The sequence below is a fragment of the Dendropsophus ebraccatus genome, chromosome 8, assembly GCF_027789765.1.
Source record: "Dendropsophus ebraccatus isolate aDenEbr1 chromosome 8, aDenEbr1.pat, whole genome shotgun sequence".
NCBI lineage: Eukaryota > Metazoa > Chordata > Amphibia > Anura > Hylidae > Dendropsophus > Dendropsophus ebraccatus.
Genome location: NC_091461.1, coordinates 67,607,718 through 67,623,852, shown reverse-complemented (window position 1 = coordinate 67,623,852; position 16,135 = coordinate 67,607,718). Strand labels below are relative to the sequence as shown.

Below are 16,135 nucleotides of genomic sequence, written 5' to 3'. Positions count from 1 at the left end.
CTCAGGCGGCCGCCCCGAGTGATGGCCGGCATCCCCCCCGCAACCACAACCCCCCCCCCCCCCGCCGCAGCCAGCCGCTCACCTGTCCCACGCCGCAGCCGGCCCGCGCTCTCCGCTGTCTCCACATCCCGTCAGGTCCCGCGATGTCACCCTGCAGCTGTCATGGACCTCCAGGCTGTGGTGAGTGAGTGGGGTGATCGGGTCGCGCAGGGCGGCCCCGTGCGACCCGATCACCCCAGCGCGTCCCCCGCCGACCCCGGGCACTCACCACAGCCTGGAGGTCCGTGACAGCTGCAGGGTGACATGGCGGGACCTGACGGGATGTGGAGAGCGCAGGCGACGGGACAGGTGAGCGGCCGCTGTCATTTTTGTTAAGTGATACTTAACAAAAATGACAGCAGGGGGGACATAATGCCGCCCTCTGCCGGACCGCAAAATCTGCTGCCTGAGGCGGAAGGCTCATTCCGCCTCATGGCAGAAGCAGGCCTGAACACAATGTAATGTACAGCCTACAGCCGTACTTTACATGGTGTTGCACAGCTATTTTGTGCAGCCGCAATTCAACAAGGGCCTTAGTGTATACTGTGTGTATGCACTACAGGTGTTAATGCATAGAAATTTTATTACCAACGGCTTTTCAGTGAAAATAACAGGCCTTGTTAACGAAATTCATACATTGTGTGAACATGGCCTAATAAATTTTGTAGAGATAGGGATGGCTAAAGATGAGAGAACTCATAGGGTTTGCGTGAACCCAAGCGCTCCAGATTTGAACCCTGGTGATTGGAGAAGATGAATGCATGTACCCATGTTTTTAAGGCCACCTTAAGGCTGCATCCATCTTCTCCAGCCACCAGGATTTCAAATACCAAATGATCGGGTTCACACAAACCTAAACTTACTGTAAGTTCGCTAATCACTAGTGATGACCACTAGACCTCATTGTCTACTCAGTAATGCAAGAAAGTAGGAATTTAGGAAGGTGGTAGAATGAGGCCTTTTAAATACAGACAAAAGGGCCTTTTACATGCTTAGGCTATGTTCCCACTTCAGAAACATAGTGGAGGAATAGTCCGTCTCATTAAATAGACCGGCACTAATAAAGATAAAGTTCTCTGTTTACCGAGACGGCCTCCTTTCTCCGCTATGTTCCCGAAGTGGGAACATAGCCAAAGTATAACTAGATCCTACTATAAGCCTAGAGCATGCATCTCCCTTAATGGGCAATGTTCGGAGAGTTTTGACCTGCAGAGAGGGACGAGGCAGGGTTGTCCTCTCACCCCCTGCTCTTTGCCCTGGCGATAGAGCCTCTGGCGAAGAGTATCAACAGAAATGCAGCGTTGGAGGGTTTTGGAGCCGGGGGGAAAGAGGACAAGTTGGCATTATATGCTGACGATCTGCTGATGTTTTTGGGGAATACAGAGGTTGGTCTTGAGGTGGCTATGGCAGAAGTGGAGCGGTTTGGCAGACTCTCCGAAATTAGGACTAATTGGGGAAAGTCAGTGTTATTGCTGTTGGATCCTAAGGTCAAGCCAAAAGCGCAAGCGGAACTCAAGATATTGGGTATAGACGGTTCTTTTAAATACTTGGGCATAGGGATATCGGCGAATCTAAATAGCTATGACGATCTGAATATTGCCCCTAGGCTTAACAGGATGAAGCAACAAGTATTGGTGTAGAATAGGTTGCCTCTTTCTAGGGCAGACAAGGTTGGTTTATTAAAAATGATTTAATAAAGATGGTTGGTTTAATAAAAATGGTTTAATAAAGATGATTGGCTACCCCAGTTAAATTATGTTTTGGGGGTTTCCCCGAAATGGGTATGTAGAAAATGGTTAGGGAGGATGGAAAGACTATTTAACGAGCTGTTCTGGAATAGAAAGAGGGTACGCTTGAAGTTGAGGGTGCTGACACTTCCTGAGGATAGAGGGGGGTTGTCGATGCCCGATCTCTTTAAATATTACTTGGCTGGTATTCTCGTCTGGTTGGTGAAATGGAAGGAAGACAATTTTTGGGCTGGTTGGGTTAAGGACCAGAAGGGGTCTGCAAACAGCATTTTTTAGGTACTGGAGGCAAAACTGGCAATTAAATACCCCAAAAATACAATTTTTAGGATGCTGATTAAAGCCTGGGCCGCTGTATGCCTCGTGTTTTGTAATACCAAAATTTAAGCTAGATCGTGAAATGCATTTTTTTTTTATTTTCTGTTTGACTTAAACATTGATATAAATATTGAATGTTTTGTAAAACAGGGGGATATATACATCCTGTCTCCACTGGACAGAGAGAAGAAGGATCTATATACACTTACTGCCATTGCCAGAGACAATCCTGGCGATATCGCAAGCAACCGCCGTGAGAATTCTGTGCAGGTGATTTCACAAACAGCATGTGTGATGTGAATAACTATATTGTAAAAAAAAACACTTGTGTTATTTGCCTATCACAGCTCAGCTTTTATATCTTAATAAGCTTTGAAAGCTTAATGAAAGCTGAGCTGTTCCTGCGGGCAAATTGAGACAGTTTTTGTTTTACACAGATGGATATATCTGGGCCTATATGGTTATTGGAAATCTCTAACTTACTGTATACAAATGAGTTTGATAATAGAGAGTAAGATTCAGCTACCAGTCATTGCTATGTATAACTTGAGATGTTAACAAAGAAGAAACTTAGTTAAAATGATGTATAAGAAGAACACATTGGATTATTATGCATTTCTATTTTATAAATTATGAGTGAAATAAATTTTACCGCAGAAAGAAAGTGTGGGTGAACATCACTTTATTTTAATTGGAATGCAGGCCCATTTGGGTCTGCCCGTATTTCAATTAGCCATAGAGCACAATGTAAATCACGTCTGGGAGCCATACTTTACATTGTGTGCAAAGGCACTGTTCAATGAATAGTGGCCACACAAAATGGACCTGTCAATTATTTTGTGCAGAGAGTATACACTACGGCCGTTGTTTAATGATAAAATATGTAGAATGAACGTGGCCTTAACATATATTGAACACATACATTTAAGGTACTCAGTGACAGGACAAGCTCTTGTCACTGACTGATCTGGACCCCCTCCGTCCTGTCTGATCGGCGATCTATGTATAGAGTCTGCTCTCAGGCAGGCTCTATGCATAGCTCGCCGATAACACTGATCTATGCTATGATATGGCATAGCATAGATCAGTATATGCAATTGATTGCATGTTTTAAAGTGTTTTTTTTTAAGTGTAAGTTATTTTTGAAGTCTTTAAAGGGGTAGTGCGGCGCTAAACAATTATTCACTAAATATCACACATTACAAAGTTATACAACTTTGTAATGTATGTTATGTTAGTGAATGGCCCCCTTCCCCGCCAATCGCAGCTGAGCAGCTGATGACACAGCAGAGGGTGGCCGGCACAAGGGACGGTCTGAGCGGTTCGGCAGGCCGCCCGAAGATTACATCATTGTCGCAAGATGGCGGGCGGGGGTCAACATGGATCAGGTGAGTATAGAGCACTACACTTCCGGGTCTAGCGTGGGTGGGGGGGAACACGGGGAAGGGGGCCATTCACTAACATAACATACATTGCAAAGTTGTATAACTTTGTAATGTGTGTTATTTAGTGAATAATTGTTTAGCGCCGCACTACCCCTTTAAAAAACCCTTATAAATCCCCCTCAATAAAAGTTTAAAATACCCCCTTGCCCATTATATAAATAAAAATATTTAAAAAATAAAAATTAAACTTATTATATATCATAGTGTGCGGAATTGTCCGATCTATCAAAATATAACATTGTTGTTCCCGCACGGTGAACGGCATAAACGGAAAAAACTATAAAATTATATATCAGAAAAAAATTTATAAAAAGCGATCAAAAACTTTCTTTTACACCAATATGATATATATAAAAACTAGAGATCATGGCGCAAAAATTGACACCCCAACCAGTCCTGTAGGTGGAAAAATAAAAGCGCTATGGCTCTTAGGAGGCACATTGCATTAGGGGGGAACATTGCATTAATTTGTCCCAGACGTCCGTGCATCAATGGGCTCAGTCTTGAAGGGGTTTAGGAAGACAATAAATGCATGTAAAGGCCCAGTGCAAGCAAGATATTAATAGGTTCTATTAAAAACTATTAAACCTACCATGCATTTATCCTGCAAACCTACAATCTGTTCCCTATTTATACTGGTTACATCACAAAAATAAAACTGATTGGTTGAGTTATCTTGTTTTTATTGTTAGCAGGATAAATGCATGGTACTTTTAGTTGTTTTTAATAGAAACCCAATGTGTTAAAGGGGTATTCCCATATCCAATAATATACTTGTAGGGCTTGCCAAGTTACAAGCCCTACCACTCTGCTCTAAAAGCAGTGGTCTGGCTGGTTTACACATATATTACAGAGTAAAATATAGATAAAAATGTATACTATAGTTATATATACATCTTGGTTGCATTGGGCCTTTACATACATTTGTTGGCCTTTTTATGATATTGTGGATATAATAAAAATGATGTGAAGCCAATACAGATTACATGAATTGTTTGCATATATTGAGATTACACAACTAACCTTACGTTGCCTACGGCTTCTTGTTCCATAAGGTTATTATCACAGTACTGGATGTAAATGACTGCAGACCTCAGTTTACCAAAAGTCAGTTCAGCACCAGTGTGTATGAGAATGAACCAGAAGGCACATCTGTAATAACTATGTCAGCCACAGACTTGGACGAGGGGGACAACGGTGTGGTGATATACAACTTGGAGGGCCCTGGTGCTGGTATGTATACTACTGCTATAAATATATGGAAAAAAATATAAGATGGCGGCTGCTGCTATAAGAGGAAGACAAATTTGGTGATGTTGTAATTCCCACAATTATTGTCGCATTACCCAATTCCGCGAACGTACAAGAAACCACACCTTCTGCTTTTTATTTTTTTAAAAGGAAAAGATACAGAAAGCAAGTTAACCAAAGTCTCATAGCAGAAGTTTTACCTTTACCTCTTTCAACATAGAGAAGTACGTCAAACAGCTCTGTTTTGGAGCTGAGGTAGTGAGCTTCTGCGCATCATACGTTTCTAGGGTTGCTTTTATCTGGGTTTTTCCACAAACAATAAAATTTTTTGTGTGTTTTCAGCAAATCAAAAAAATATAAGTGATTTGAATAAGTTCCATAATATACTATATCAATGGAATTGATCAATAGAATCTGTCCCCTTCTCTGTGAAAATGCATGCTCAAACATCGACCCTCTCTCCTAGAGATGAGCGAGGTGATTCTGACAAATTCCGATTCACAGAAAATCGGGCATTTAATTCCATAATCCCTTGCTGCCGTCCAATCAGCTGCAAACCCCACTGTGATGTCAGCAACCCCCCCATCCTCTATATAAGGTGATTGGCTTCCTGGAGGCGGCCAGTCGGCTGTGTATAGTGGAGAGCAGGTTGCAGCAGGCAGTTAGAGCAAAGAGAAATACAGAGAGATAGGGACAGAGAGGAGGGTGGATTGTGGGTAGTTTTCTGTGGGAGCAGTGAAGCCATTGTCCAGTATACCAAGTAACTGAGTGACTGTTGTTCATTATACCAAGTCACTGGTGTGCATTATAGGAAGTCACTGGGTGCGCATTATAGGACGTCACAATCAACATAGTGTCCATCTTAATACCTCAATGGGTGCTCATTTACCAATTTTTATTTATATTTAGTATATTTTTACACTTTAAATACTAAAAATACTATGGCTTTCAATCATTTTTATATTATTTATAAGAGTTTTTTAAGCATTTTCTAAGTTTTATGGAAAAGAGATTCATTTTACCTGAACTACAATCAGTTGTGTTTTACTCTTAAAACGCTGGTGTTTCAGAGCAAACATGCTTTAAGATTTTGAAATGAATAAAAAAAACATAGGAGTGGCTTCCTGGCATCTTTTTGCCACCCACTTGGGCTTATAGTCAGACATGCCTTTATTTGTGGATGAGAAGAGACCTGTCAATCAAGCCAAGTCAGAAAAAAAAATGCTGGCGGGGAGCCACCCCTCTGGCTCTCCCAATTCCTGGATCTTTTCTCAGCTATAATTTCCATAGGTAAGTGTAATGAGGGAGCCATACAGGATTTCATGCCACCTGTGTTTTGCAGCATGAAACCAGTGACAGTTTCTCTTTAAGGAATTGTTGACTTGACATACCAACCCATTCCTATAAATGACCCTATGCCAGTTGCAGTTTACAAACTATAAAAAGATTTCATACAAAGCACTTGTTTTTGTGACTTCCGGCAGCTGGATTAGTTGGATGCTGCCTTAGGGTTGCCAAGAAAAGATGGATACAGCCGACGGCTGTACAGGTCAGACAGTCTAAAGAGTTCAGCAAGGCTGCTCAACACTACTGTACACCTGTAAAGGAGTTATCTGGTAAAGGCAAAATATATATTGAATTATCCTCTTTCTGGGAGACTAAAAATTCATTCCATACATGTTATCCCTTTTCCTGTCTCCTTCCCTCAGTTTTGAGCTGCTGCCTTCTGCTAAAGACACAAAAACTGTGTCTGAGATGTTAAGTCTGTTTCTACCGGAATTACAGAGTTGCTACAAAGTTGCAGATAGCGACTTGTTTACAGCAACTGTCTCAGAAGGGAGGGGCGAGGAAGGGGTTGAGAGCAGACAGAGACTAGACATCTCAACCACAGTTTTTTGTGTCTTTAGCAGAAAGCAGCAGCTAAAAACTGAAAGAAGGAGATAGAAAACTGTTAGTCTTCAGGAGAGGAGATGATTCAACATATATTTTACCTAGCCGGCTAACTCCTTTTAAATGAGCAGATATGTGGCCAGGTATGCAAGATCACACTCTTGCAGTGCCTTTACAAGGCGCGGTCAAGCTGCATGAACAATCTGTTCATTGTTTGTTTGTGTGGCCATTAAAATGCACAGCTATATGTGTGTATTTGTCACAGATTTTTGTGCAGCTGCTTATTTTGTTAGGAAATTTTGGACGAAACACACAACACAGACAGTTAAAAACTTCATCCAAAGTCATTTGTAAGTTTGCAACTTTGGTTAAAGCGTAACTGTCATTTCAGGGTCATTTTTCTGAAAACATTAAATATGAACAGTACAAGCGATTTTAAGAAACTCTGTAATAGGTTTTATGTACTAAAAGAGTTTCCTTCTGAACTGAAAAAGCAATCTCCCAGCCTCCCCCATCACATCACAAGAAGCAGGATTTCTGTCTCCATTATGTGGCTATGGAGAGGGGAGGGGCTGTTAGGAGTGACTGAGCACGGAGCAGTCCTGCAAAGCATAACACCCTGCAATCTTCTCTCAGTAAGTTCATAGATAAGCACTGACCTTTCGGACACCTGAATTTAGCGTTTTAGGTACCCAGAGAGTCTACAAACAGCTGACCTTCATGTCACCTCTTCCTGCTTCCTCATCTCCCTCAGCCCCTCCCCCCTTCATAGGCTTACAATGGAGAGAGCAGAACCCGTCTTCACTGACTTCTCTGTAATGAAGACGTGTTTGCCTGATAATGCACAAATAAGAAGTCAGGGGGAGGCTGGGAGATTGCTTCTTGAGTACAGAAGGAGGCTTTTTTTGGCTGATGAGACCTATTACAGAGTTTTTTAAAATCGCTTATACTACTGATTTCTGCAATAAAAAAAACCATGACAGTTACGCTTTAAAGGTTGCTTTTTTTTTTTTTTTTTTGCACAAAAGCAGCTCCAGCCTGGACAACATGTAGATACAGTCAAGAAGATGCAGATCCCTAGACCTAGCAGGAAGACTTGTACCTCACTTTTGAAGCTACATGAGACTTCATGATAACTAAGCGCAACTTTTTGAGTTATAGAATATAAGTTACAAGAGCCTGTGGAACATTAACTTTAGTGTTGTAATATAAAGAAATAACCCTGTGTTTCTGAGAAGTCATTGCCTTATTTCCTAATAATTGACAGAATAAGGAAGAGACATAAGAGATATGTCCTCATAATGAAGCTACATAGTAGGGTTTAAAGCCTGATACAAACATCCTTTTTTCTATTGTACTTGGAACCCACCAAAGCAGTAATCTGTAAAGGGCATATTTCAAAATGGCCATTTATCTAATTTAGGCTGGATTCACTCTGCGTTTTTGCATTCCTTTCTTTTTGGTTTTCCATTGGCTTCCATTATAAAAAAAAAAAAAAAAGCAAACATAAAATAAACAGATCAAAACACATTCTTTTTTTTTTGTACATAAAATCTAAGCAAATAATTAGAACTGATTTTAAGTCACAGAAATGTCTGCCATGTGCGAATGAGTCTGGGGATTATATTATAAGAACATTATAAAGGTGTCTGACTATGATAATAACTAATATTCAGTCTATGTGTAACCCCACAGATGCCTTCCTTATTGATAAAGCCTCTGGTCTGATAACATCCCGAAGACTTCTGCAGTCCTTTGAACGATTTAACTTAACAGTTGTAGCAACTGATAAAGGCAAACCTCCACTATGGGGGACCACCATGCTAAGAGTGGAAGTGATCGATGTCAATGACAATCGTCCTGTGTTTGTCCGCCCGCCCAATGGTACTATTCTTCACATAAAAGAGGTAAATGAAAGAACCTTACATCAGGTTGACCATATGAGCTCAAAGTCCATAGTGGTGGATAAGAACAGCATAATTGGGAGGATGTAATTGTGCCACAGCCACCAACATTACTGCTAGGGACCAACTCATATCTTGCATATATATATATATATAATATATGTCACAAAAAATAGTAACCTTGGTTACAGCACAGACAGAGACCCAAATCGTTCAAGTGTTTCTTCTACATTGTTTTTGTCAGACAGTATAGCCGAAATGTTACTCATACTGGTGGAGACAATGAAGAACACAGCTGGAAAGATTCGGGTCTCTCTCTACCAAGGTTGCTTTTTGTGTAGACTTCTGGACTGGCACTTGGGGTGGTTACTTGCATGGTGCATGAGCTCCATTGCTGACACTTCACTTTGACTCCAGCAGATATATCATCTATACATTAAGTAATCTTACAAACTAACACTGATGAAGTACAAATCTCTGCACTCGGGCTGTAGTATTTATATTAATTACGTATATGTTTTACATTGATTTACTTTATTAACAAACAGTTGTCCGCTAATTGAGGTGGCTAGGTGAAAGTGATGATGCACTGCCCTCTGCTGGAAGAAGTATGTATATGATGTATAAATGTATTTTTATTATAGGAAATTCCTTTGAAGTCCACTGTGTATGAAGTTTATGCCACAGATAATGATGAAGGTCTGAATGGCGCAGTGCGCTATAGTCTACTAAAGACCGGAGCTGGGAATAAGGACTGGGAGTACTTTAGTATCGATTCTACTAGTGGACTCATCCAAACAGCACAAAGATTAGACCGGGAAAAACAAGCCATGTATAATGTGAGTAGTTGTACAGTATATAACTATACACTTCACTGAAATTGCAGGAGCAACAAGAACAAGATGTAAGGTGATTTACATTGTGGAAGTAGCAGGTGTCTAGAGCCAATCTGTGACTTGAATAAAAGCTAGAGGTGCATAAAGGGAAACCTCTGCAACCGTGGAGCATCAGATCAGAAGAATGCTATGTACTTCTCTGTACTGCTAGTGAAATCAGACGCCACACCTAAACCTAGGCTGCCTAACTAGGGTCTACACAAACCATATGAAGGCACTTGCACAACAACTGTCCAGCTGAAGGTGTTCCAGTCACCACTCACCACCACTATGGTGCACAGCAGGAGGGCAATGGAGGCTGGTTTGGAGATCCGTCCTATTCGGCAATGGATCCCATTTTTTTCTTAAATGCAATAATAGCCAGAGGTTGGTCTAGCGACCACATGGGCGGCTCCATGAAGAGGTCTTCAGAAAGGAATGTCACACTGGTCATACTCTAGAGGGATAATATAGCCAGACCCCTCTAGTCTTTATTCCAGCTACACCTACAAAGGCCAAGCCGCGTGTTGCTTGTACCAGTGTGAGCAGCCAGCTTGACCTAAATGTGTTACCATGGTCTGCAGCATCTCCAAACTTGTCTCCTATCAAGCACATCTGGGACGTCATTGGTTGGCAATGACAAAGGGAACTGCCAGGAGTAGACTATGATGATTTGTGTGCCCAAGGGCATTCAGTGTAGCTGGACATTCCTCAGACCATCACTAATAACCTCACTGATAGCAGTGAGTAACTTCTCTATCAACCCTGTGGTTTCCATAATTCAATGACTTTTTCTTCTGTGTTGAGGAATATGTATATAGTAAAACTTTGGATTACAAGTAACTTATTCGAGACCATTTTGCAAGACAAGCTAACAAGAAAAATTATTTAGGAAACAAGCAAGATTGCTTAATGCAAGAACCCCTGTGTCCCTATCCTGGCACTGTACTGGTTAAAAAGGCCCTCTGACCCCTGAATTAACCCCTTCATTATAGCTGCTCCAGGCAGCTGGCGCAAGTACCAGCACCAGCAGGTTTGCAGCCACCTGGGGAGTTTTGTGTGGAGGGACAGTTGACTGATTAACCCCTTCTTTACTGATGCAGTCTTCTTTATTAATGCAGGACACCTTACCTACCTTATATTTGGGTTGTGGAACAAATCGTCTGCATTTGAATTATTTTTTTTTATGGGAAAACTTGCTTTTGTATACAAATGATTTGGATTCCAAGCACGTTTTCCTGGAACGCATTATGCTAGTAATCCAAGTTTTCAAATATATATATGTGTGTGTGTATGTATATATATATATATATATATATATATATTATTGTGAGAAGGTACAAGGTGTCATAGTAGATGACCGATACGTGTCACCAAGGTGCCTGGCCTCGGTGAAGTGAGCTGGTAGCTTTTGTCAGTAACCCTAGGTTTTTACAGCTGATCCGGGCCGGCCTTTCACTGGAGCAGTCTCAGAGCTGGGTGGGATGACTGCTCCCACGTATTCCAGGCCGGGTTTTCTGTGGCGGGATAGAATCCAAGTAGCTCAGCAGAGCTGAGGGGGTGGTTCCAACTCTGGAGTTTGTGGGACTTGCAGTGCTGGAGTGTGTCAGCTGGGAAGCTGGTGGGTGTCTGGAAGCTGTGCCATCCCACCTTTCCACATCCTAGCGGGTGAACCCGCAACTGAAAAGGACTTGTGAATTTGTGACGTCCACTTGGACTTTATATTCTGTTTTGCTGAAGTCAAGCCATTAGAGTTTTAGTTTGCTGTACCTTCTATGCTAAAAATAAAAGGACTGCTGTTTGGCTAAACTGCATATTGAGAAAGACTTTTAGATTGCCATTTGAACTCATCCCCACAATATATATATATATATATATATATATATATATATATATATATATATATATCTATCCTGAACAAATTACATTTTTCATTTGAGGAAATGAATAGTTTTTGCTTGCAAAAATGAAAAGTCTGTACATAGTGACGTAATTTCCTAGTTTCACTTCTGTCTTAGCACACAGAATTGCAAAATAGGAACTAAACAAACAGAATCAGAATTTTTTTTTTTGGTATAAATAAGAATAATATTTGCAAACTCTGCAATAAAGTTGACTTTATGATTAAAAGATGGTAAAAAAAAAAATATATATATATATATATGCACCACTATAGTTATATAGAGGGGCATATTGTGATTTGTAACAAATGAAAATCAATGTAAATTCTAGACAGATATGAATACTTAAAGGGTAGGAGTAATCAGAAAATGTCTTATTATTATGGGGCTTGTTTTGTTAAACATACTTTTTCTAACGTTCTACCTTTCCATCTAAATTATAAAATAATTTTTAAAACCTGCAGTTGTCATTCTCACCACTGCGGCTAAAACTAAGCTTCGTCTTCCTGCTGTGTCTGTGATAAGAGGAGGCTGCTGTAAAGTGATTTGTACAACATTACAGCGACATGCGACACCAGCAGATAGAGGAGACAATAGCAGCTCTCTGTGGAATGACCTCCTCAAAGGTCACAGAGTACGCTTAGGGCCCTATTACACCAACAGATTATCTGACAGATTTTTTAAAGCCAAAACCAGGAATGGATTTGAAACGACAAGGAATCTCAGTATTTCCATTGTTACTGTTACTACATTCCTGGCTTTGGCTCATAAAAATCTGTCAGATCTGTTGGTGTAACAGGGCCCTTAGGCTATGTTCACACTATGTAATTTTTCAGTAAAGAACGGGCGCTATTTGCAATGGAATCAGCGTCCGTTCTTTACTGCAGGGGCGGCATTGCATTGAAGTCAATGCAATGCCGCCCGCTGGTTCACACAGCATTATGTTAACACCCGTTCTTTAGGACGGGCATTAAAATAATGTACCTGCTTATTGTTTCTGGACGCTGTTCAGTGAAGAGCTGTTCACACAATGTAACGCACATTACATTGAAGTGAATGGATATTTGATTCCGACAGTGCCCGCAAACCAATATTTAAAAAAGAACGTTCCTTCAGCCGATAGAGGTATCCGCTGCAGGAACGTCCTAAATGCAGTTTAACAGGGTCCCTTGCTATGCAACGGACGCTGTTAAACGTTGTGTGAACATGGCCTTAGTAATGTCTCACATTCATCTCAAGGGGACAGACTCTGTCAATTGTGGTTTATGTCAATGAGTCTTGCAGTAAAGCATGTCACTAAATACTGTTAAAACAGCTCAGATCAGCAAGATGGCAGACCCCATAACACTCTACAAAAATGAAATAAAAAAAATGGTCAGGAAATAGAAATAGATTAGTTTTTGAATTATCAGTGAAAGAAAATGTAGGCAATACATGCCTTTAACACTTTAGATACTGACCTTATTGAGTTAACATTTTTCTAATTATAAATACACACTTTTTTTACTAGATATCATAGATAATGGTCATTTTAACCAATATTCTTCTTCTTAAAGCTTATTATTGTTGCCTATGACCTTGGCCAGCCAGTGCCTTATGAAGCCATGCTACCTCTTCAGGTTGCACTAGATGATATTGATGACAATGAGCCCATCTTTGTCCGCCCTCCGGTAAGTGGATTGTTGTTCTGCAGATAGTTGCTCATCATGTATAGCATATAGATGGATCTATTGTAATAAATGTGTAATGTTGTGTTGTCACAGTGATAGAAGTGCTGTGGCCTTATTCCAAGGCAGTCATTCAAATCAAGGAATTAGCTTGTATTGTAAGGAGCATATACTGTATAACTTGTGATCAAATACCATACAAATACCTGACATGTATTCATTATACATATGTCCATGTGTTTTTGTTTTATAGACTGGTGTAACCTGCCCACAGCAACCAATCACAGCTCCTCTTTTCTTTCACCAGATCTGAGCTGTGATTGGTTGCTGTGGGCAGTTTACACCTGTCAGAATTTTACACCCTTTGACAAATCTCCCTATTTGTTTAAATGGAGCCTGTTACAGGTTTCATGCTGCCTGAACCATTTCCGAATAATCATAAATGTACCTTTGGCTGGGAAAAGGGCATCGGATCATTCTGGCGGTCTTCTGGCTAACATTGACAGATCTCTTCCTATACACAAATATGAAGTATGGTGTCAGCCCGGGCCGGGGGCCAACCTTATGACTTACAGCTCTGTTGCCAGTCAAAGCCACAAACATGATTACTGTGAAGAAGCACAGCCACTATGATCATTGTTAAAGGCAGTGGCGTAGCTACCATAGAGGCAGGGTAGGCAGTTGCTATGGGGTCCGTGCAGGAGGGGGGCCCGGGGGAGAAAGTAAGAGCATGTGTCCTTCTGTTTAACCCCTTATGTACTGCAGTGTAAGTGACCCAATGTTTACTTACATGCTGCAACATAAAAAAAGGGTTAACAAGCAGAAGACAGAGATCTCTGCTTCACTGCTCTGATAACCTCTGACCTCTGTTCTACAGCTGCTGCAATCAAGTAGGAAAGGAAAATGTGCAGAGCTCCGTGCAGAGGTCAGGGGTTATTAGTGCACCAGCGGTAAAGCAGATATAGTAACATTCCCTTTTAAACGTTGCTTATTTTTTCTTCTCTATACAGAGAGGTGCCTTGCAGTATCAGATTCTCTCTGTTCGTGAACACTCCAAACCCGGAACAGTGGTAGGGAATGTCAGCGGTGCTGTGGATGCAGATGAAGGATCAAATGCTATAGTGTATTACTTCATTGCAGGTACAGTGTATTGCTTCATGTGCAACCTTATCACAAAAGGTTTGAATCATTCAGTCGTGTAAAGAGAAGAATAGCTTTAGGCTATGTTCCCACTACTTATTAACAATGGCCATTCTTTAGTGAACAGACATTTAACGCTAAACCATGGCTGTTGTTGTAAAACATAGTTATGCTCAGCCAAACGCGGCTGAGCAGCTGATGACACACTGTAGGGGGGCGACATGAGGGAGGGCTGGAGCGGTCTGGCCGGCCTCCTGAAGATGACTAGAGATGAGTGGACATCGGCATCGGCGCTCTCTCATCATGCCTTTGATCCCGGCCGCATACTTGCACTCCCGCGAATATGGGGCCAGGATATTCCAGGGAATTCAACAGGGATTCCCTGGAATATCCTGGCCGCATATTCCCAGGAGCGCAACTATGCGTTCGGGATCACAGGCATGATGAGAGAGCGAACTGCTTTTGGACCAAAAGTCCGAGCAGTTCGCTCATCTCTAAAGATGAGGTGTTTGACCCAAAATGGCAGCCGGGGTCGACAGTGATTCGGTTAGTATATCACATTTCCGGAGTGGGGGGAACACGGGGAAGTGGTCCATTCATTTAAATAACACACATTACAAAGTAACTTTGTAATCTGTGTTATTTAGTGAATAAATGTTGAACACTGCACTACACCTTTAACGATCATGATCAAGATGTTGTTTTGGCTTATCAGTACGTAGTGGGGACAAAGCCTTAGGGTATATTCACACGAGCCCGGCAGGTCCTGGCAGTTCCCACACACTATATACTCGCTGCGGTCTAAACGACCGCAGCGAGTATGTAATTCTGCCGCCCTTAACCCCTTCTGCTCCCGCCCGGCTCCCCCGCTGTAAGCATACATTACCTCTCCTTGCTGCACGGGTCCGGCGTCCTGCTCTCCCGTCCGGCCAATCAGTGGCTGCGGCTGGGCAACACACTAATTGGCCGGACCGGAGAGCAGGACGCCGGACCCGTGCAGCGTGGAGAGGTAATGTATGCTTACAGCGGGGGAGCCGGGCGGGAGCAGAAGGGGTTAAGGGCGGCAGAATTACATACTCGCTGATGTCGTTTAGACCGCAGCAAGTATGTAGTGTGTGGGAACTGCCAGGACCTGCCGGGCCCGTTCGTGTGAATATACTCTTAAAATGGAAATGCTTAATAACTGGTCACTAAACTGTCAACTAAACGGCACCAACTGCTCATTTGTTCATTCAATTGAATCTCTAACTTTTAAATCTGAGCTTCGAAAGTATGCTTTGTCTAAATGGTCATCAAGAGGCTAGCTAACCCAAAATGTGCTGCAGGAAAAATTATATGGGACATATATACATTTAAAAACAACACCTGAACTGAAGTCAAGAGTCATGTTGTCTCTGGAAGAAAGTGACCATATTTACTAATGCTGCATAACCCCTTTAATGGATGGCCTCCTTTTCCCGTTATGATCCCGTAGTGGGAACCTAGCCTAAGGTTTACACAAGTTGCCGCCTGTTTCTACAAGGGGAGTCTTTCTTCCCGCCACATCGGTTGCTGATCACTTTTCCTCCACAGTCCCTTCTTAACTACTGTAGTCTCAGCAGTTTTGACTAATGCTGCAAAATGTTGACAGTTTTGATTATACAATGAACATGTTATATCTTCTTTCTAGCTGGGAACGCAGACAACAATTTCCAGCTGATTCCAGAAGGAAAACTCACTGTTCTGAAGAACCTGGATCGAGAGAAGGAGCCATTTTATACTCTTATAGTTAAAGCCTCCAGCAACAGAAACTGGTCAGCCCGCAAAGCATTGAGGGCTGCAAAGATTCAGAGTTTTGATCCCAGCACAGACTCTACATTGCAAGAAGTGAGAATCTATCTTGAAGACATTAATGACCAGCCACCCAGATTCACAAAATCTGAGTACACTGCAGGTAAGCCCCAAAACAACAATGCATTTT

At 41.8% G+C, this 16,135-nt stretch overlaps 1 protein-coding gene across 1 annotated transcript in view; it reads left to right on the top strand.

The window, feature by feature from the left end:
* Positions 1-16,135, top strand: part of CDH23 (cadherin related 23) — a 671,672-nt gene that overhangs the window by 637,687 nt on the left and 17,850 nt on the right. Inside the window, exons 50-56 of the mRNA XM_069981852.1 lie at positions 2,253-2,372; positions 4,603-4,780; positions 8,384-8,595; positions 9,237-9,431; positions 12,925-13,038; positions 14,046-14,175; positions 15,845-16,108. Of these exons, the coding sequence (XP_069837953.1) occupies positions 2,253-2,372; positions 4,603-4,780; positions 8,384-8,595; positions 9,237-9,431; positions 12,925-13,038; positions 14,046-14,175; positions 15,845-16,108 (1,213 nt within the window). The remainder of the gene's footprint in view (positions 1-2,252; positions 2,373-4,602; positions 4,781-8,383; positions 8,596-9,236; positions 9,432-12,924; positions 13,039-14,045; positions 14,176-15,844; positions 16,109-16,135) is intronic.